Source organism: Achroia grisella, unplaced genomic scaffold (genome assembly GCF_030625045.1).
Source record: "Achroia grisella isolate CSIRO2021 unplaced genomic scaffold, CSIRO_AGI_Agris_v1 utg511, whole genome shotgun sequence".
NCBI lineage: Eukaryota > Metazoa > Arthropoda > Insecta > Lepidoptera > Pyralidae > Achroia > Achroia grisella.
Window position 1 is genome coordinate 6,348,981 of NW_026712905.1, and position 24,986 is coordinate 6,373,966.

At 30.6% G+C, this 24,986-nt stretch overlaps 1 protein-coding gene and 1 pseudogene across 1 annotated transcript; one reads left to right on the forward strand and one right to left on the reverse strand.

Moving 5' to 3' along the window:
* Positions 1–2,935, reverse strand: LOC131846408 (uncharacterized). The gene is made up of 4 exons (XM_059195691.1): positions 2,920–2,935; positions 1,798–1,850; positions 942–1,077; positions 1–119 (listed from the first exon to the last, which is right to left on the reverse strand). The coding sequence occupies exons 1-4, from the start codon at positions 2,933–2,935 to the stop codon at positions 1–3; spliced, it is 324 nt and encodes a 107-aa protein (XP_059051674.1).
* A 14,972-nt stretch (positions 2,936–17,907) lies between these two features.
* On the forward strand, positions 17,908–24,421 carry LOC131846493 (uncharacterized; annotated as a pseudogene).
* The last annotated feature ends 565 nt before the right edge of the window (positions 24,422–24,986 follow it).

Consider the following 24,986-nt stretch of genomic DNA (forward strand, 5'->3'; position numbering starts at 1 on the left):
TTATACTCTATTATTCGTCTTAGTGTTAATGTTGCAGTCTGTCCTAAATTCCGGCTTCTTGAAAGATCGACCTCTCTTACATGTTACCCAGCATTCATGTATAGGACGTTGTTTGAAATCTGAAAATTTTGAGAACTAAAGTATATTTTTGGATTGATGTAATAGATTGGTGTACCCATCTGTGTTAAGTTTACGCTGGCCGGGCATCAGTGGAGATGATTAAAAGAGCATTAGGTGAGGTTTGTTAGCCCATTGTGGCAAATTTATTAGGAATTTAACATGGTTTTCAGGGGGAACCGCGTGGGGACCTGACTAGGAATGGAGTTCTTAATCAACGTTACTAACAATCCCTTTACCCTCAGTATTATAGCATTTCTAATATTGACATAAAAGGAAAAAGCAACTATCTGTACGTGAGCGTTTTAATTTTTTAATATCAGACATCGGTAAGTAGGGGCAAAAAAATGAAAATGAATATTATACCATACCATTCTAGGTACAATAAAACTTCTTATATTATGAATAAATGCATTTGATACTGACTTTTATTTACTATATGTCAAACTATCGGAATAAAATAAACTATAATTACTAATATACTTCTTATTACAATATATTAGTAAAAACAGAACCTTATACCCTTTCTGAGATTGTATGAACGCACTGATAATATTTCTAATAATCATTGCTTTCGGTTCTATTACGTTTGTATAATCCCCCAATAGTTTTTCTCATATACGTATATTACAAAAATAGCGATCAGTTACATTTTTATTATGTTTTATTATTGTATACATAAGTATTTATAAGGAGAAAAAGTATTGTTATTATTATAATAATAGTAGTATTATTAAGTTTTCTTAATCGAATAAATTTTTCGGCTGAAAAAATCTAACAACAAAATTGGACTTGTAACAACACATATATTTAATTTTGTATACCTTTTTTGCTGTCACAATTGAACTCGTGCATATCGCAAGTGTCGATAAAGGTGCGCATCTCGCCGCAGGAATCGATCCCGCACATAGGAACCTTGTCATGTACACACAGATCAGCTATTTTACATTCTTCTTCATTCTACACATAGATTATATACAGAATTACTGCTTGTGACTTTGTATACTATATATGAGACTAGCTGTACCTACGACTTCGTACGCATGGAATTTAACTTTATTTTTCTAAAATATAAGTAGCCTAAGTTACGCCTTATTACATCAGCTACCTCCCAAAAAAAGTCCTGTCAAAATCGGTCCAGCCATTTCAGAGATTAGCCGGAACAAACAGACCGATAGACAGACAGACAAAAACTGTAAAAAATGTTATTTTAGTAATGTTTCTTATTTATATTTATATGCATGTAGTAAAAAACGGTTATTTCAATATTACAAACAGACACTCCAATTTTATTTATACGTGTAGATCAAAGATAGATCATGACCTTCCTCCTGATAAAAGATATCTTCATGTTAAACAGGTAGGCAGATTTTCGAACGGCCTCGGTGGTCTAGCTGTTTAGAACACCACTTTACTTCCGATCTTCGCGGGTTCGATTCCTTGCGTGGTACAAACATTTATAATCATGAATATGATTGTTTGTATCAGTCCGGTTGTTTTCTATGTATATTATGTACATATTTACAAAAAAATATATATAACTAAGTATTTATATTAATTGGTTAGTACTCATAATAATAGCTCTACTTACGACTAGATAGCGTTGTGTACATTATATAAAAAGTAATTGTTTGGACGTGGATTTCCATGTAAGGAATATAATGTGAAACATTTACTAACCTTTATTGATTCACTGTGACTGTTTACAGATGATATTAGGTATAAAAGAAAAGCTGAAATAAATTTGCAATATCATTGTTAGAAGTTACATCCTATTACACTAAAGATAAGCAAATCCGTTTACAAATAATTTGTGTGACTCGAAATCAACTGTCGATTTGGGTCTAATTTTATACTTAGGTAAAATTAAGTAAGTAAGGATACCTGCCTTACTTACTTAATTTTATCTAATTAGGTGTTTATAGTGAATAAATAGATCTTGAAAAAAAAAAACGCGTAGCAAAGCTGTGTCGCCCAAGTACTTTATAGGCAGTATAGTACTTACTATACTGTAATAATTGTGTTTGGGGCATGGGCCTGTGTTGCCCCCTTCTAGATTTGGGGCTGGTTTTTTCCCGTGACTTCATTTGACTGTATTACTTTGATCCGGATAAAGTAATCCATGCCTTTCTCCACGTCATATTCCATATTTGTGCTAAATTTAATCACGATAAGATGAGCCGTCAAAACCAAAAAGGGAATAACCACATATAATTTATTATGTTTAATATTAAACTGGATTAAACGGGATTATTTTTTTCAGGGTTGTCCTAATAATAATGTGGTGTGATACTATAAATATAATACCTATCCAAAACGTAAAATGTCAACCCTTGCAAATGTCAAACTTTTGCGTACAAATGACACAATTTAGGAGGTAGAATCAAGTTCTAGCCTTAGATATACCTACGTACCAATATAAATAGTATAACTATACTAGCTATTTCCAGCAAATTAGTTTGCTTATTTTTAGAGAAAAGATAACTTATGTCAGTCCCCGTAATAATCAATCCACATGCCAAATTTAATTATGATCTTTTCAGCTGTTTATTTTAAAAACATTAAAAACAGAATACGCTTTTTTATATATGTACATATATGAGTACAGTTTAGTTGCAGTTTTAAGAATAGTTATCAGAATCTTAGAACATGAGCAGTTTGTGCTGTATTTTTATCGAATTTTATCTATCATTATTATATATGTATACATAGATATATCCTTTTACGACATAGTACTGACATATGCTCTAATATTGGAAATTTAGAAATATGTTAATATATTATATTTCACACTTCACCTACCTCGTGATATTTTCATGGCACTGCATTGTAACATGTAGTTACCTACTTATCTACCCGAATGTTTCCCACTTGTATTATAAAAACAATTTTCTTGGTTATCGCTTAATAAAACAACATTTCATTGCGTCTACTATTTATGGAAATTCATGGTATTATTTTCTGATACATAATTTTAAATACAATATTTGTATTGTATATATTTTAGTTCTTTTTATGTCTATTTACTTTTCTATGTTCATGCCAGCTTCCATGCGTGGTAGAAAGTCTAAGAAAGTCCAGTAAAATATTTTTCACACGGATTTTTTTAAATAAATGTTATTAATATTGGTTTAATTATAAGATACACTTTTATATGTTTATATTATGGAATAATGTAATGGGATAGTATAACTTTACAGATATGTGGTTTTATCTTCAATTTGGATACTCTTTTTACAATTCTGTTCAAAGTTTGTTATTTTAAATGGTTATAAAGATCATATTTCAATGATAGGTACTACTAGGTTATTTATTAATATTTGTTATTATTAGCTATCTATTATCAAATGTATGGAAATCAGTATTAATCTTACCTTATTTAGTATAATTACATGTTGATAGCAATAAAAAAACATTTAATAATAAGTATTTAAATAGTTCACAATTTATAACTTTATTTACGGGAATCATAATTAATGTCACGCCGCAAAAATACAAGAGTAATAGTTCAATTTAGCTCGCAACTGAGATCCGTATCAACGTTCATAATTCAATCAAAACGTGCTTAGTAACAATAAATCACATTTCGAGAATCAATACTCTCTTAACAATCTTGATCGCTCTAATGCTAAAAGTAAGATAAAGTAGTATTTGAAAATTAAACAAAATATTATAGAATACTAAATTTATAATTATTAACATAGTTGTTAAAACCAAGAGATTCTTGAGTTAGTTGCTATTCTCTAACCTTTGTGCTAAAATATTTTTTAATCATCACTTAATTTAACACTCTGTTATACAAATAATTGCTATACATGAACACTTCATTCACAACGAAATTAGGTTAGAATCAAAAATGAGAGTAAACGACCTCAAGATGACAATATACAATTGATGGCAAATTGACGATAATATTACAAAATATTAATACACACAAAATTTTGCCTTGAGATTTATTAAAAAAATCTATTTTCTTTGAAGTCAGTTGGTAAATGAACTGATTTTAAACAATCTAGTAGTGATTCGGAAATTTGTTATTGCCTTATTATCGCATGACATCACAAAATTTAAATGAGTACAGTTTTACTTTGCGTAATAACATTTTGCAGTTTATGAATATACAATAATATAAACAAAATGATATAGGTAAACCTTACTATATAAATAATACTAATACTAGACAAAAATGATGGTTTTCACTGACTGTTTCCAGTCCTTTAGATACTGAATAAACTCATTTCCACAGTTATTACATTATTACTCATATGAATGAATGAATAATTTATTTACAGGCAAACACTGTAAATAATTAATTATATTTCTACATAGCACAATTGTAATGCGCAAAACTTTACAAAATAAAATACTGATGAAATAATTATATAAAAATAAAACTACATTTATGCAGTAAAAAGGGTCAATGTCAATAATCAATCGGTAAATATAAACACAGAATTTAGGGTTAAATGATAATTTCTTTTTTTATCTTTAAAAAGAAAATTATATTTTCTTTAATATCATAAAAAGGTTTATTTTTAAAGTAAATTACTTAAAGCAGGTTTAGTTTTCTTAATTTAAATCTTCTTGAAATAAATAAACATATCAAATATCAAGATACTTAAAGCGTAGTTCTCAATTTCCTACACTATAAGTGGCTGAAGTGTCTCGCTTGGACTATTTGTTAGATGCCCTGAATTACAAGTCTATCGTTATGAAGTCTACAATTTATGGTGAGAGATATTATTGATTTATTCAATTTAAAAACTTAACTAAGAATTAATAGCAAATTCAATTAATTTTACTGTCTTAGGTATCATGATAATTTTCATAGTAAAGTCGTCCTATCAAATGGCTATAGAGGATTTAGAAGATATATTTCTCTATCCAATAGATGCTCCAAAGGTGAGACAAATAAATATTAACTAATTATAGACGTATTAGAATCAGCGGATACAAGTGCAACTTTTTAATTTTGCCAGAGAATTGAGAAGCGCGACACGTCAATGCAAAAGAAAGTCTTAAACAACTTTATAGAGGATAAATTGATCGAACATAGTCAGGCGTTGGAACATCTCCTCCGAATTGTTGAAAATAATGAAGAGTTAATTAAACAATTAGTTAAAAATTTTACTACAACTGTTGACAAGCCGAAGTTACCAGAAAAAATTGAGGTACCTAAACCAACTAGACGTAATAATGGAGATGAAGAAATGGTAGACAATAACAATATTATTTTTAGATATGGAAAGAAAATTCCAATATATGGAACCCTATTTAAAAATGTTATTTTGAAAAATTTTGATGATAGAACAGATCCTATGCCGTTAGTAGAAAAAATATGAGTAGTGTACTGAGTATTTTGAAGAGGTTCAAGTTATAAAAATATTTTAATTTATTGTACTTATTTATACATATACATTTCCATCTATAGGTCATATAAATAAATTAATAATATTTTAAAATGCTTTTAATTTCTGCTTATTCATATTAATAGATTATTTAATGTTATTTACTATAACTTAATTTCTATCCTGTCTGTATTAGAATAAAAATCTTTAGTAGCTATTTAGTTTTTAGAATGACTGTGTACTATTTTCTAAAAGTCAACTTCTGGGTCACCTATTCCACCCGCCAAGCAGCAAGCAATTTCTAAGCAGTATTCTACTCTTAAGGTGAAATATGGCAGTGAAATTACAGGGTACGAAAGCATAAGCAACTAAAATGTCCTACATGAATAAATGGTTTTTGAATTTGAATTTGCTAAAAAATAATATTAAGAGCTTCTCTTCTTCCAGTTTATGTCTCGTCGGTCCATGCAAAGTAAGCCTGTGATTACATCAAGTTTGTCAATGAATAACGACGCTATCTGTTCCGTATTCCGAACCTCCTTAGTCTAAGCAGGTTGTGTCACCGGCTTGCTTACTGGAGCAAAGGGCGCTCGGTAATACTGGCCACATATAAAAACATGTGGCCACTTAAATTTTATAAAAAGGATAAAAAAACAATTGAAAATAAGAACTGGAATAAAAAGGACGCTCCGTATTTTTATCTATATAAAACAAGATAATTAAGGAATTATTTAACACAATATAATTGTTTTTGATGAAAATATACACTCTAGAGTGCGTGGCCATTAAACAGTACTACACATCGGGACGTTCCTGAGCAAAGGTGAGTAAGTTTGGTGTTGCATTGCTTACTTTGGGGTGTTCGGAGTGTGGAAGACGTTCTTCCAGGTCGAAATCGTATTTTTACTTCCTTTTCCATTAATTATTTTCTTTTCAATAAATACAGTCCACTCTCTCTCTTTTATATATTAATTTATAAGGATTCGTAATCCAACATTTTTTGGCCCAATCGAACCGGATGAAATACATCCTATTAGTTATAATATTCATTTATCCAGTAATTCAGATAATTATATATATTATATTGTTTACATTTGTTGTGTTTTTCCTAAAATTATAGCATCTCATTTAATTCAATAATAGCTGAAATTAGTTGCAAGGAAGCACATTATTTTTTTCATATAGGTAGTTAATATCAATAAAACAAATGACGACCAATTCTGAAATGGATTCTAAACAAAAGATTTTAAATTTTCGAAAGGAATATTTATATTCCAAATTACAAAAGGTTTATGATATGTCACAGTCTGTGACTAAAAGTAATTTTCAATTGTATTTAGCTGAATTTTCGGATTTAGATAATGTTAGAACACGTTTTGAAGAGACGATTATGGAAATATTACAACTCGAAATTCAGTTAAATCCTGATACTAAATACTCTACTAGGGAATTGGATTCATTTGATACATTATACTCTGCCTGTAGATCAGTAGTAGTGAAATATCGAACGTTAGAGAGTACCTCAACGAATAAACATTGTGATCAGGTTCAGCCGTCTTTGCCCAAACTAAAATTATTTGAGTTTGACAGCCAATTAGAAAACTGGACAACCTTTCATGATACTTTCTTATCATTGGTTCATGAACGTAATTTTGAGAATATTGATAAATTTCATTACTTGTTATCTTGTGTAAAAGGTCCAGCACTTAACATAATTAAGAAATTTCCTATCACTGCCAATAACTATCCACTTGCCTGGCAATGTTTAGTAGACAAGTATCAAGACCACAGAATATTAGTAGGTAGGTATTTAGATAAAATGGTTAACTTCACTCCGATAGGAAAGAACTCTGCGGCAAACCTAAGTTCATTCATAGATACTTTCGATAATTCATGGAAGGCAATCGAAGCGTTAAAAGTGGATAATATAAGTGATTATTTAATTTGTCATTTAGCGTTACGTGGATTAGATACAACCACTAGAAAATTATTTGAAGATAGTCGTGATCAAACATTACTTCCGGCATTCGCAGAATTAATGAGTTTCGTAAACAACCAAATTAAAGTACTCGAACACACATTTCCTAATTCGTACTCCAGTCCCGTGGTACTGGAAAATAAACCCATAACAAAAAATCAAACTATATACAATAAACCGCGTTTTTTATCGGAGAAGCAAGCTCTTACTACTTCATCAGTGTTGTCGAATAATAATATTAAATCTAATAATATTAATTCTAAATTTATTTGTCTTCATTGTAATCAAAATCATATGATTTATAGGTGTGAACAGTTTCGTAAACTGTCACCGGATGCCAGAATTGACCGTGTCAAGGCATTAAAGTTATGTACTAATTGTCTAAAGACAAACCATGATAATTTGTCTTGTAAAAGTGTAATGAATTGTGGTGTGTGTGCGTCACCACATCACTACTTATTACACAAGGATGCGGGACATGTGTCGACCGTGTCGACGGCGTCCACTCCTTCTAATCTCGACTCTCCTTCGACTAGTTTAGAGTCACAGCAAGTGCTAGTCGCCGCTCGTTCCGTGAGCGAGTCGGAAGCTGGTGCACAAGTACTACAAAGTACTGATAATAAATATAACTACAGCGTCGTCTTAGGTACAGCGCGATTGCAGGTTAGGGATATGTATGGTGGAAGTCAGGACTGCCGTGCAGTGCTCGACTCTGGAGCACAGTGCTCTTTTATAACAACGGATTGTGCTCAACGTTTAGGTCTTCCGCGTAAACAGTGTCCTTATTCGATATATGGACTTGGGGGTGAGTCCTTGAAAAATTACGGAATGGTCACATGTACATTTTCATCGCGAAGTGTACATTAGCCTTATTTTACAGTAGATATGGTTGTAGTTAGTAAAGTATCGACTGATATGCCTAATGTTTCGTTCCCGCCAACCGTGATTGACGAATATAGGAATTTTAGTTTAGCGGATCCGTTTTATTATAAACGTTCCCGTGTAGATATCTTACTTGGTAATGACATAGTGTCGGAACTTATTAAAGATAAACCTTTATTGATTAAACCTAATATTCCTCAAGTGATTGAAACAGTATTAGGTTTTATTGTTAGTGGCAAATTGTGGGCTACTGATTCTGATAATATTTTGAATTTGCATTTATCTTCCTTAACTAATGAGGAAACGTCAGTAGACATGACCTTACGTAAATTTTCGAAAATAGAATTAGTTCCCGTGGAACATAGAAAATGTCCTATTGATTTTATTAAGAATGGCAATAAATGCACTGTAACAGTTTTAGATCTATGTAGAGTTCTGATATCAGGCAGGTTCAATATTGCCTCAAATATCAAAGCTTATGTAAGCAGAAAACTACCTGTATTAAAAATGTTAGCATTGATATATAATCCCGTGGGTTTTATATCGCCTTATTTATTTATGGCTGAAGAAATGATGAAAAATCTATGGAAGTTAAGAATAGGATGGAATGAACAGATGCATACACATATATGTAAACGATGTCCAGATGTTAATAATGAATTATCGTGTTTATCTGACATTCTTATTGAACGACATCTGCTACTACCTAATCAAGTAGAATGTGAATTAGAGGGATTTTGCGATGCATCTTCTCGGGGTTATACCGCGTGTGTTTATACTGTTAGTCGAGATGATCAAAGGCGTGTTAAAGTACGAATAAGTCTAATGATGGCGAAATCTAAAGTGGCACCAATCAAGCCGTTGACTATTCCTCGTCTTCACTTGATGGACGCCGTACTGCTATGTAAATTAATTAAAAATATAAATAGTAACTTAAATCGTATAAATTTTACTCGTGTGTGTGCTTTTACTGATTCGACAATCGTATTGTCGTGGCTTCAAATTCATAAATTAAAATTATTTGTTTGTAACCGTGTTACACAAATAATAAAAACTATACCGCTACATTGTTGGAGATCTGTCAACAGTGAAAACAACATGACTGACTTTAGTAGTGTTATTCTATTTACATTATTAAACTATAATGCAAAATGGTTACCGCGTCCAGATTGGTTTCGCGAAAATATTAGTAGATGGTCTGTTACATTGTTCGTGAACAGTGACAAGACAATTTTATTAAAATTAAACCTAGTCCTTAAAATGATATATCTTATCGGTATTAACTCTAATAAAATAGTTGGAAGTAAACTAGAATTCTTTGAGAAATATAGTTTGCGTCGTAACGCAAAATCATACTGTGAAAACGTTACTTTATTTGTATGCTTTTCGACAAAAGCAGTATATCTTAAAACTCTCTCTTTTTTATCAGCGGAATGTTTGTTGACTATCATAAATCGTTCTGTCTCTCATAGAGGCTTATGTTCTATTATTTATTCTAACAGTGGTAACAAATTTTTAGCTGGTAATAAACATTTAAATGAAATTCAGAAATTTGTCTATAACCGTCAAACTCAAAATAAACTCATAGAGAGCTGCTCTAATCGATTTTTAATTTGGAAGTTTAATTCGCCTAGTGCAGCACATATGAATGGGTTAGCCGAAGCTGGTATTAAATCAGAAAAATACTATCTTGTTAGAACTATAAGAGAGAAATCTTTAACGTTTGAGGAACTTTTCATAATATATTGTAAAATAGAGACTATATTAAATTCTACGTCGCTATGTCCACTACCAGCGAATTATATCTATCCAGACGATTATAACGTTTTAACGGCGGGTTATTTTCTTAGAGATAAAAGTTTCGTTGTTATATCAGAGTATACTGTTGAGGATGTTCCAATTAACAGATTGTCACGTTGGCAATATATACAGAAACGTACGCAACTATTTAGGAAAAGATGGAAAGATTTAAATACTTTACAACGGGGAAAACGGTTCAAATCTAATGCTAATATTAAAATACGAGAAATTATATTACTTAAAACCGATAACGTGTCTCCTTGCAACTGGTTAGCTCATATTGAATTACTTCGTCCTGGAGATGAGGGAATTATTAGAAGTGTGACAATCCATACACAAAACCTCTTTAAAAGACCAGTTAACAAACTGAGCCCCCTTTCCTATGTTAATTAATTTTCCATTTCTTTTTCCTTATTATTATTGTACAGTTCCCTTTGCATTACTTCTTTAGTTAATGAATTTTATTTTACCTTTATACTAACTTGAAACCGTCAATACGGTTTCGGCCGGGGGTATGTTCCGTATTCCGAACCTCCTTAGTCTAAGCAGGTTGTGTCACCGGCTTGCTTACTGGAGCAAAAGGCGCTCAGTAATACTGGCCACATATAAAAACATGTGGCCACTTAAATTTTATAAAAAGAATAAAAAAACAATTGAAAATAAGAACTGGAATAAAAAGGACGCTCCGTATTTTTATCTATATAAAACAAGATAATTAAGGAATTATTTAACACAATATAATTGTTTTTGATGAAAATATACACTCTAGAGTGCATGGCCACAAAATGTACTACACATCGGGACGTTCCTGAGCAAAGGTGAGTAAGTTTGGTGTTGCATTGCTTACTTTGGGGTGTTCGGAGTGTGGAAGACGTTCTTCCAGGTCGAAATCGTATTTTTACTTCCTTTTCCATTAATTATTTTCTTTTCAATAAATACAGTCCACTCTCTCTCTTTTATATATTAATTTATAAGGATTCGTAATCCAACAGTAAGTATATTTCTTAATTTAATTATATTTCATTAATAATTTCGATTACTTTTAATGCAATCGTAATAGTAAGTATATGATTTATTGCTTACTTGTGTTTAAATTGCAAATTCTCACACCTTCGATAAAACAGTCTTCTGAATCACTTTTCTTCGATATTTTGACTTCGTAATTTCTATTATTATTCATTACATTAACAGTCACAAACACTGTCACAGTTTATTTCTAACACAATATACACATTTTACTTATAATTTGTGAGTTTTATTATTAAATAGTATTTTTAAAGCAATAACATTTACGAACTTATTGTTTACTACTGGGCAGCGCCATCTGGCGCCATCTAGTTTTCATAGGTTTCAGAATATATTCTAAGATCAGATTGACAGGATCAGATCAGACTGGATCTGCTTAAAATTTTGGAGTAAAATTATATTCAACATTTATAATTAACATCACTAAGTAGTCATCATTCGGTTCAGTTCGGAGCAAAAGACTTCAGTGACTGAAATGAATTTCAAGTGCTTATGCTAATGAGACAACTAAGTTGTCCCCTAAAATTGTTTAAGTTAATAAAGTCAGACCCTTACAGAGTGTTAATTTCAACCGGGGTAGAAGCATAAGACTCGATTTGTGAATACTAGTAGGTACAAGTATATCACACGCTTCTAATCTATATCATTCAGGGCGTCATGTTGCATTTAAAAAGATATAGAAGATTGTACGCGAGAGTGGTGGCCTAATTCTTCATAATATTGAGTTAGAGCGAAAAATCGTCAGTACGAATCAGCTAAAAATATTTAATTAATTAGTTTTTGCATTTGTAAATGCTGTTATGACAGATATAATATTAATATGAATGAAAAAACTAAGGACAAACGACCACTTTTCTCTTTTTATGTGCAAATCATTACTGAGAAAGATTTAGTGAGATTTTGACGGACACTCTGCCCTCATTTTGAGCTCTCGTAATTAAAGTACGCCTCCAGGTTAATTTCTCACGTGTATGTATTCGTATAACAAGTAATGCGATTTACATATTTATACAAAACGGTATACATAAGTTGGGCCATGGCGAGGGTGCGACGCAACTCACTGTGTACTTAATAATATGAAGCTTAGAGCTATCCAGATTAAGGGACAGCAAAACTGGGTACTTCATGTCGACCCGCGGCCTTCATTTGAATGGGTCACGTTCGTCTCCTCAATTTACTGAAACAGTGAAAATAATTATGGAGCATGAGTGATTATGATTTATATATTTATATTACGATTGGTATATATCACTATATATATTTATATCACTCGTATCACAGACAGCAAAATTTAAGGTGTTTGACTGTGTTCTGTTTTTTTATGTATGTGTAGATACACAAGATGTTTCATTCCATACTAAGTGTAGAAAACTTGATTAGAATATGAGAATTTCATATTTGAACAAAATTGCTACTTCGTGCAAAAATATGTGAAATTATTTCTATATCCTATTAATATTATAAATACGAAAGTTTGTGAGGATACTACTGAACGAATTTTGACGAAACTTTACAGTGAGTACAGCTTATACATCAGAATAACACACATAGGCTATAATTTAATAAGATATGTAAATTGGGCGAAATATAATGTTAAATGTCAAGTAAGAGTTATGCATACGAAGTTGCGCGCGTCAGCTAGTATATATTTTGATGATGATTGCAAAAAAAATGCACCAGGTTACAAATAATGAATGAAAGGATTCGAAGTTTATCATGATGAAATTATTATGGGACCTATACTTTGAGAAACTTAAACTGTAAAAAGTCGTCTTACGTAGACGTAAGTAGCTAGTAGATAAGCATATATTTTATTTTATCGATTGACCTAAAACATAAAAGGAATAAACAAGAATAGAATCCGGTGTCAGTTAATTTTTAGCTGAAGACCCCAACTTCTCCATATTTTAACAAACGTCGATCGTTACTGTTAAAATAGGAAGCGACTTTGTTTGTCGTTTGTTATTTGGAACACATTCTGTTTTTATAAATGCCTATACATTTTTAAAATTCATATACCATATAAATGACTACGCCTATACCTTTACAATTAAATAAACTAAGAAAATCGCAAACTTTATACGGTAGATTAATGCAATATTATGAATAGATATAGGTACTATTGTAATTGATAAATTGTTAACGTAATGATATAGCTTTGAGACTATATTATAATATTGAAATTAATTAAGGTTTGAAGATATATTGCAGTACGAGGTATAATTAAAATTTTCATACAATAACTATTAACACATATAGTTAAGTATTCTATGATATTTTCTTGAATTGATGGATGTTTGTTACTCTTTCTCGCAAAAACTACTGAACGGATATTGTTTAATTTTACAGTAATATAGGTTATACATCACATGAATAATATAATTTTAAAATATATTATATACATTGGGCGATATATAATGATAAGTGTGCATATGAAGTTGCGCGGGCCAGCTAGTTATACATAATACCATAAATAAAATAACGTCTACAGGAAATAATAAAATCGGCCCAAAAGAGGAAAAGGATTGTAGCCTAGTATTTACTAGGCTAAAATCCTTTTCCTCTAGATATGAGAAGTAGATATGAGTAGTTACCACGTTGGCCAGGAAGCTTGATTTTTATGGGAGTTTTATTTCAAGTTTGCTTTTCTTCGTTTATAAATATACGGCATAGATTTTTTTAGGTTCAAAAAGAAATACTTTGTTATTCTGAAATAGATATCGAATGGCCTAATTCATCAACGATTCAAAACTACTGCATATTTAATAGCGATATCTTTTTTAATATGTTCGCGACACAGTTTCGCACTTAAGCTATTATTTCTATATATTTGAACTTATTTTAAGTTAAAATAATAGAACTTCATTTGTTTTATCTGCTGATCTAGTCAGTCAATAGTTAATCGAATTGAAGAAAAAAATTAAATCCAAAACAGGGTCAAAAGTCGTTTCAATATAACATTATCGACGGCATGGGATCATAATTGATAGAACTACTTGGGGCTTAAAATATAAAAAAAAATACAATATAAAAAGATAAAACTTTTTGTATGTATAATGTATATACATGAGCGCTGAACCTAGGTTTGGTAGTTGAGAGTTTAAAATGAGCAGTTTTTTATTACTATTTATATTATTTTAGATATAGTTAATGAAGCAGATATAGTATATGAATTCCATTGAATTCATTGTACAGTATATGTAATACAAATCCCAATAATACGAAGATACAATAGACGCTAAGAAAGTTTTATATAACAAGAAATAAGAAAATGATACTTTTCAATGTAGTACTAATTATAATAGTCAGCAAACCCAATAGAGCTGATTGGATAGTAACTGCTACCACAAGGGGTGTACATTTCCTAAATCCGCAGTGGCGCAATAAAGTGGTTGGCAATAAATAACTGATACAGCGCCAGGCCTCGAAGTGGTATATGTGCAGCTGACTACGAGCTCATATTTGCTGGATGTGCATTTTAATACAAATTAACTGAAACAAAGTTTTATTTCTAGGTATATAGGATGTAATATTACTTTTTGTTAAATTACATTTAATTATTAAATTGTACCTATACAATTTATAATTATAAAGTGGAGATAAATAAAACACCATGACAGTATTTTTAAATCTCTTTGATTAAGATTTATTCTTAAAAAGAATCATTCTAAAATCAAATATGAAAGCGATTTTAATGTGGAAATTTATAAATGGCTGACTTTTCTTAATTATTGTAAACAATAATTCACTAAACATATTTAAATAAAGTCGAGAGGACTTTTGTTTAACGAAAGTTAAAAACACAAAGGTGTTCTTTCTTATGTACTATACTACAAACTCAAACATTTGTTTTCCATTATTTTGTTTAAACTAAAAAAAACTACTTTAAGGAATGAACGAATAGTCATTTCATGTATAATCTATAAATCTATTTTTTGCAATGCTCGAAATTCACAAGGCAAACTTCAGTCATGATGAAAGAAGCCGAAAGTCGTACTAAATTCAGATAAACAGACACATCATGACTTGTTTGGTAGATTAAGTTTTAGCAATTTTAATTTATATATAGTGCTTTATGTTTCAAAGGTTTAAAATGACGTTGTTAGTGATAATAGAATTGCGAATTTATCAAACAAATTTAGAAATCTGACATTTTCGTATATTAATGTCATAGGGCGCTGGCCAGGAGCCAGCAAGCCAGCGACCGAAATAAGACAAATTGGTCACAGTTAACAATTTTACATTGTAAGAGCTTCATTTCTGCAATAAGCACTTCTGCAATAGGTTCTCAGGATTTGAAGAAAGTGTCCAATTATAATTGTTGAACTTTTATACGATTTTTATTCCTTCATTCAGTCTTTAACATCCGCGCTATTGTCGGTGACACTCTAGCTCTTTACTATGATTTCCAATTATTCTTTTTAAATGTTAATATAATACGACTTCAAGTTTTTCCTTTATATTATATATTTTGTTATAGGAAAGAAAATTTTAATTGTGTCATTTTAACTGTGCCATGTCAATTGAATCGCCTATGAAGCTGTGTCATTTCCTATTTTTTATACTACAATGGTGGCAAACAAGAATATGAATATCTGATGGCAAATAGTCCTCCTAGAACAAAAGAAATATTAACAATAATATTAAATTGTGTAAGTTGAGTTTTGTAGTAGACAAGACTCAACTTACACAATTTAATATTACGACGACGCAATAGGTATAAACATATCGTGGTCTTATAGACAGCTCAGTCTACATTATGAGGATGTTTGTTGAACGTGACAAGTATATGTTACAGGCGTTTAAACGTAAGTCTATTCATTCTATTACATCACCTTAAGATTTATCAAACTAAAAAGTGTTATCTGATAAATATAGTCACCATGAATCCAACCACGATATTATATTATTCAGATTGTGATTACATGAAAGTGAAGACAAACAATTAGAACAAGCAAGAAAGCATTCCACATTATACGCAAATATAATAAAAAAGTTTCATAATAAATAAGTATATTACTTACAATACGTTAGTAACGTAACAGGCGTTAATAAGCCATTTAAATAATTATTAAACTTTTATGCTTCGTCCATCCATTTCTATTTCAGTTCCATATTTAGTATTACCAATATGAAATGAAATGTTAATAGAATTGTATAGTTTTAGGGATGCATAAGATAAGTTGAACTTAGCAAACTTAATTCGCACTTTCGAGTGGGCTTTGTTTTAATCACTATTCTGAACTCTCACCTGTCACAGGTTATACCTATGTACTGCAATAATAATATAAAGAATAAAGATGACTTTTTCATGTCTGTAACATAAATATAAAAAACTAGCTCCACCCGCGGCTTCGCCCGCGTGGGCATAGAATATAAAGGTTATCGCTCGTTTAAAGATCCGTGTTCAGTTGTGGGACAGTATATATCCTAAACCTTCCTCTTGAGTAAAAAAATCCGCGTAGTTTCTGGAGATCAAAACATACATAGGTGTATTACATAGAAGATATTTTAACAGGAAATTGCAGCCGTTTAAATGGTATTGGCAGATCAGTTGGGATCAATGGTATTCTTGGTATATGGGCTAGTTGCCCGGCTGCCGGGGCCCGTGCCGGTGGTAATGGTTGCTACAATTAAATTGCCCTTCAATTCCTTAGTAGGCAGCCTCTAATGAGTTTACATTTCTTAAAATCATGATTGGATCATGCTTTTTGGAATGGAACAAGTTTCTTGCTCGTTCTTCTTGTGATGAGACAGCTTTCCGAACGAGTGGTAGATAAAAAACAAATTGTTATGACTATTCAAAAGTGCTTAAATTAAGTTTATTTGAATAAATGATTTTCTATTCTTCTATTCTATTCTTTTGAGAAATTCCGATTTTTGACGACAAATCGTACTGTAGCAGCCCAGAAAGGCTGGTCTGGGTTTAGTAAAAAATCCTGTTGATAATGAACTGCGTTTTCGATATTAGTCACACTGTCGATAGATCATTCAGGATAAAAGTCGTAATAATCGTCGTAGTCGATAAATTTATATTACTATTATTGTAAACTTACATATATCCATAAAAATAAGAATATTTATATAGAACCTACGTCGTAGACATACCAGGATTTACAAGTCCTTTACTTATATATGTACAAATACATGCATGTACAATATTTATCGCCCTATTCGTAACACGCAATGCGTACCATCAATATCTCTATTTACATATTATGTCCGACTGATACAAAAATATTAAAGGTAACTTGTTTATCATATGGTGTATTGGAAAATAAAATAAGAATTTATTTATAATGTATTTGTTTTATAATTGTGTACTGAACACTATATAACCTATGTAAAGTAACTTCGTGTGTAGTAAAGTATTTAGAGCGAAATTAAATAAATAGACCTGTTATGTACTTTTAACAACGAAATACTTTTAAAGAAGTTAGAAAATTATATAATTACTTCATTTACAGTTAGAAAAGTTAGTTAGGTAATCACTTATTCTGTATCGCGACATTTGTTTGCACGGGTCTGCTTAGTGAGCGGAATATTATAGGGAATAAATAAAACTAAGTACAATAAACCTTACTCTTCTTAATTTCTATCTACAAAAGTATTCAAGTAGAATAGAAAATCATTTTATAGATTTTACTCAAGTATTTACATGGTATAAAGTGCCTATTTTATATTTCATAATTTTAATTATACACTTTTTGCAGATAACTAACCCTATTCATTTGGGAGATTTGTAATATAATAAATATGGGAAGAAATTATGATATTGTAAGTACATATTGTAAAGGTATATATTTAGTGGGTCCAGGTAATTTTTGGTTCGTTGAGGGCGAAAATGTAGGTGACGACAGAAGATGGACTTACAGACTGTATACATTTATTTTGATGGCACTGTATCTTATGATGACAATATTGGAGATTCTTGCCGTACTCTTCGGTGATTTCCCAGAAAAAGAGGCCGGTGATGCATTTACGCTCGCTGTTACTCACGTTATTGTGATGATGAAAATATTTACAGTAATCTCGAATAAAGAGTTAATTAGAAATATAAATAAAAATATGATTGAACATTGTAAGAAATATGAAAAACCGCTTGTCATGAAAAATATGTATAGGACGGTGAAGATAAATGTGACGGTATATGTACTTATTGTATTCGTATCGTTGGCTTGTTTTATTATTGAAGGGTTAAAGAAATCATTTCAAGGTTTGTAAATTGGTAATTACTATATAGTTAGCACCTGGGTGTTCACATTTCATTGCACTAAGTATAATATACTCAAATAGATTTATCTCAGGCCATGCGTTTGCATATAATATATACTTATATAATGCTTTGTGGGATATGGTGGTAGAAACAATAGTACAAACATTAGAAATAAACTATTAACTGTTGTATAGAAATACGTAATTTTTGAAGTAAGAAAAATTAAATGCAGTATTAATTCTTGTAAGTAAGATTTAAACTGCATAATATAATATATTTTTTTCATGAAAATTTCACTACCATAGAGAAGCACATGTAAAATTAAAAATAGTTTGCACCAATTACTTGGTAGATGGCATTGTACAAAGTTATACCACGCTATTATTATTAAGACGGCTAAGTAATAGTGCGGTATATAAACCAGATATCTATATAAATATCATTTAAGGTCCAGATTCATTCAGATCCTGTTGAGAAAACTCTTTTGATATTAATATATTTAAAGGTTTTTTCTATTCTATAATCAAAAATATAAAACAAAAATTATATCATGTCACTCTCTCTATCTACCATAACATTAAAATACAATTTTCAGTCATTAATAGTTTTATTACATATTTCTACAACATTCGTTATCAGCACGAAGAATAAATCAATTTAAAAGACGATTTAGCTCATTTATAATGGCTGGGAATAATTTTTGTGGTAATAAAATATTGATAAAATGATGAAAAATATACGGCATAGAAATTCAAAATGAAGATGCTATTGGAACATGAAGTCCTGTGAAATGTAGTAGATGGTTATGAATCCAGTGATGATACACCTATGCATGTGCGGAAACGTAAGAAGGCATTATCAAAAGTTTGTCTTTGTGTGGACGGTGCCGCAATGATGCATGTGAGGACAGCAACGTCAGCAAAAGAGGCCTGGTATGCCTTTGAATAAGGCATATGAAGATCTGAGTCTAGGTCGAAAATTGGTAATGGAGAGACGGCTGTACAGGGGTACTCTTTATTTGATTTTTCTCATATCGAGTCGTACATTAATGCAGTCTTGACATGCTCAAGATTTGGCTGATATAGGCAATAAGATCGATAACAGTTCTCTAGCTGCGATACTGTTGGGAGGTTTGACATCACGTTTTGTACCATTAGTAATGGCTTTAGAAAACTCTAGTGTTGAAGTGACTTTGGAAATGGTGAAAAGCAAGTTGTTGAGCAAAATGTCAAAAGTTGCTCAGAACGACGGTGCTGAATTTCATACTTCGCAATTAAAAGAGAAAAAGTAGAGGCCTATTATATGTTTTAAATGTATGGACATAGTCCTGAATGTCCAATTAAAAGGGACAAGAAGGGAAATGTATCCAAAATAGAACAGGATATTAAAGATACAACGGATTAACTTTGTCCTGTAGTTGTATCTAGATTGGAAAACAAAAATTGTGACAAATGGATAATTTATTTATGGAACATCAGTATATATGACTTCACACATGGTGAATGGCTGAAGAAATATTGTCGATTCGGTATGGACTTTATATTTTACTATGTTGTATTTTTTGATACTGTTGTTTTTGTTACGTTGTATTTTGTTATATATATATGTTTTGATTACGGGAGGATATGTTGAGAAAACTCTTTTGATATTAATATATTTAAAGGTTTTTTCTATTCTATAATCAAAAATATAAAAACAAAAATTATATCATGTCACTCTCTCTATCTACCATAACATTAAAATACAATTTTCAGTCATTAATAGTTTTATTACATATTTCTACAACATTCTGGTGGCCCATGAGGGGAGGTTTATATGGTACAACCAGAAGGATTTGTCCAAGAGGAAAATAAAAATAAGGTATGTTTACTGAAAAGGTCCCTTTATGGCTTAAAGCAAGCACCAAGAGCCTGGAATACAAAGTTGAAACAAACTTTGTCGACTATTGGATTTATTCAAACGCCATCGGAACCTTGTGTATTTACTAGAAAGAGTTTACATATGACGGACTCTTTGGTTATAGCAATATATGTCGATGACCTTTTGATATTATATAAAAATGAAGTGATATTTGACAACTTCAAATCTGAATTGGAAAATTATTTTTCGTTAAAAGATCTGGGTATTGTTAATTACTTTACGGGTATAAATATTAATTGTCAAGAAAATTATATTAAAATATCGCAAAGTACATATATTGATACCTTGTTAAAGAAGTTTGAAATGCAAAGTTGTAAATCAGTTTCTACACCTCTTGCTCAAAAGAAACTGGAACCTAGCATTGGTGAGTCTAACCGTTTGTATCAAGTATTAATTGGTTGTCTCATGTTTTTAGCAGTAAATACGAGACCTGATATAGCGTATACAGTGAGTTACTTAAGTCAATTTAACTCAAATAACGACCAGTCTCATTGGAATGCTGCTAAACGCTGTCTTCGATATTTAAGTGCTACAAAGCATTTAGGTATTACATATAAAAAGACAGAATGCTCAATATTAAGTGGTTACTCGGACGCTGACTTCGCAAACTGTCCTGATAGTCGCCGCTCATATACAGGATACTATTTCAAACTCGCAGGAGGACCAATATCCTGGGAATCGAGGAAACAATCTACAGTCGCTTTATCTTCTGCAGAGTCTGAATATATGGCGTTATCGGCAGCTTCTAAGGAAGCATGTTTCTTAAAACGTTTTATAGCAGAAGTAACAGGTAAGGAACTAAATGTTACAATTTTTTCTGATAGTCAGAGTGCACAAAAACTTGCGTTAAACCCAGTCCACCATAATAGGACTAAACACATAGACGTAAAGTACCACTTTGTAAGAGAAAAAGTCAACGATAAAATCATCGAACTAAGGTATATGCCCACTGACTTGTTACCAGCTGATGTTTTGACAAAACCTTTAGGGAGCGTTAAACATCTAAGATGTATCTCAAATATGGGTATAGGATAACCTTACTAATTTGTAATTTTGATACTGTTACTTTTGTTACGTTGTATTTTGTTATATATATATGTTTTGATTACGGGAGGATATGTTGAGAAAACTCTTTTGATATTAATATATTTAAAGGTTTTTCTTTTTATTATTCTATAATCAAAAATATAAAACAAAAATTATATTGTGTCACCTTCTCTATCTACCATAACATTAAAATACAATTTTCAGTCATTAATAGTTTTATTACATATTTATACAACAGATCCGCTACCGATGGGGTAGTGGATCTGAATAGTAATAGCGGACCTTAATTTCTTAATGCCTTTTTACTGGTACTCCGTCAACGCATACTTTGCATCTTCTATTATGTATCTAACTTAGCTGATAAAGTGTCAAACCTAACTATTTAAATTAACTTTATAGAAATATTGTATGTTGCAGGTTCAAACTTCTCTACAGTTATTAGCTACTACCCATCTTATTACGATAATTCTGTAGCAGCTAATGTGTTTGGATTTTTCCTTACATTAGTACTAATAATGATGCTTTTTACGATGGTCATATTAGTGGACTCTTATACTGTGACTAATCTTATAATGTTAAAATATAAATTCATTATCTTGCGAGGCTACTTCGAGACATTATGGGATAAATTTAATACGCGTAATAGCGGTAATTTACAGAAAGCAGCAGATAATTTAAGTACCGGATTTTTGGAAGGAATTATAATGCATAATCAGTTTTTAATGTTAGTGTAATTTTTATATGTCTCTTAAGTATAAATATAACTTTACAAATTTAGTGTTTAGACAGAGTATATGTATATTAATCATGATTATATTTGGGCTATAAGACTTGTTCAGTAATTTTCTTTTTTTCCATTCTCTGCCCATAGGTGATATTGATATTTCAAAGTTATTAATTATATTATTTCTACTTACGCATCTGAATATTCACTGTTGATTTGTATATATATTTAATTGTAGGTATGTTTACGTATTAGTATGAATATGTACGATTATGTATTTATATTATATTTATAAATTATTTATTTTATGTAAATATATTTATATATATTATGTATTATATATCATTATACATTCTTTTAATCTGAATCATAGTTTTTTTACCTTGTTATTTCAGATTATATGTATAATATATATATATGTATATATTAATGCACTGCCCACATAAATCTCTGTTAGCCCTATGGTTGACTGGGAAAAAACGCTTTAAGGTGTTAAGTCCGCCATATGCACCATTATTTGTGTATTAATGCATTAAAGTTAAATGAATATACAGTATTAAATCATAGTATCTAAAATCCGATTATTACTTTTATTTCATTTATTCGCCAGGTTAGTCAAAGATGTGCATGCAGCATTTGGAATGGTAATAGTTTCACAATTAATGCTAAGTACTGGTTCCGCTGTGTTTATTTTGCTACAGATTGCCGTGAGTTTTCCTTATTTAATTTAAATATAAAAAAATAATAAAACCATTTTTATATACAATAACATTTTAACAGAAACATTTTGTTTCAGCTTTCTAAGCAGATCACAATAATTATCGTTATGAAACTGGTGTTGTTCTTTGCAGCTCTAATAATTTTAATGGGACTGTTTTTATGCAACGCTGGTGAAATTACTTATTAGGTTAGTGAACAAATAAAACAGATATAAGTGACCTCATATTTTATATTTATTAAGAAACTTGTAACCTATTTTGATTTTAGTATAGTTTAGTATCTCTGTTTATATTTAAAGACAAAATAAATATTTTAAATAATTAGTGGTGGCTGGAACTTCGTACACGTGTACATTGTATTCAAACGACAGCTATAAATGAATCTTATACGATGCCATCTGCCATTTAATTAATGAATTAATTATTAAAAACGAAGTATGAATTTAAAAAAGTAAAATTAATTATTGCCGCCTTTTAAGTAAAAATGGTCGGAGGACTACATAGTCCTACCTAGTTTCTATAAATATATATTTACACAAACGTTTTTATTATTTAACCACTTACCCAGAATCTGTTGTTAAACAGATTATTTGAAATGTTTGGCTTCTGTCCTCCAATCATTTACTACTACGTAAACTTTAAAACGTAAACTGTTCTATATTCAAATAGATACACAACATGACAGTTTACGCCTATTCATGATTCATTAAATGTAGAGATAGATGAAATAATATTGCACTACCTTACAAAAAAGCCATTGAAATCAATCAATCCCACCTTATAGCTCATTTGTTACTGATATAATGACATAACATCTTATTCCCTGAGATATACCTATGTTATACGTGTAATTAAGTATATTTAATAGCTGTTTGTATATTTTAAATATAACATGAGAAAAACTATTAATATCATAAAACTTAAATAAAAAGATTGTTAGATTTTAACCTCCTTGTTTTCGTTTGTAGTTTTCGCCAATGTATTGTATTAAGGTGCACTTAAAATCTGTGTTTTATTCCGATTTAAGTCATGGGTTTAGTGGAATATATATATATATATATATATTCTTTATTACCAATATTTTAGGCATCGGAATTATCAAATGCAATATTCTACTGTGGCTGGCACCTGTGTCCGATACTACCGCCACCACATCGTAACCTGCGCCGATTGGTATTGCGTGCGTGTACCCAAGCACAGCATCCTCCAGTTATGAAAGCATTTAAAATGATAGAGCTTACGTATGGAACTTTCATACAGGTAAATATTTTTCTAAAGTACTTAGAACAGTAACGTAGATAGTCTATCTGTTCAAGCAGTTTTATAAGCGTTTTGGAGCTTGGTAGCTATCCCGCGCTTTAAACCAAAATACAGCCTGAAAATATAGGTATCACTTTATTGTCACGAATGGCAGTGTCTGAGGGGTATTACAGGCATCACATGATAATGTGATGTCAGTTGCGTTGCTTATATTATATATGAAGCTGCCCTTCGCTACTATAAAGCCGATGAGCAACGGCGTTGGCTTATTTGCTACTACAGTTACATAAATAAATAATAATAATATATTAAATTTATTTTATGTTACAGGTATTGCGAGGGACATATTCATTATTTGCTTTAATTTACACACAGAATAAATAAATTAATAACACAGTTTTAATGTTATTTAAACTAGCAGGTATCAAAGGTGTGAATCTAATTGATTCCTGTACCAGCGTAGCCTCAATTGGTCTAGAATGTTACTTATATATGAGTGTTAGTTAATAAAATAAAATTTATTTCAATTTACTATATAGGTACAATATTTGTGAACAGTTATTCACACTCTTTTTTATAAAAAATTCATTCTCTGGTGTTGGCTTATGGCCTGAGTAGGTTTATTGTCTTAATTCATTCATATGTGTATTTATGTTAATGAGTAGATAATAAATAGAAATAATGAATAATGTACAACGTACTAAATAAAGTTTTTAGATAAAATTGATGCATTTTAGATCTATGTGTTATTTTATGCGTAGACAAATAAAAAAAAACCAGAAACAATTACAGATATTGCAACTCAATATTTGATTGGTGGATTCCGTGATGTCATAGTGCGTACGTGGTCATTGGTACGTGATATGGCGGTTGTAAAATTAAAAAAAATGAATATCTGCTTATATGAATGTTAATGGCTATTATATATAATATAGTACTACCAGGTATC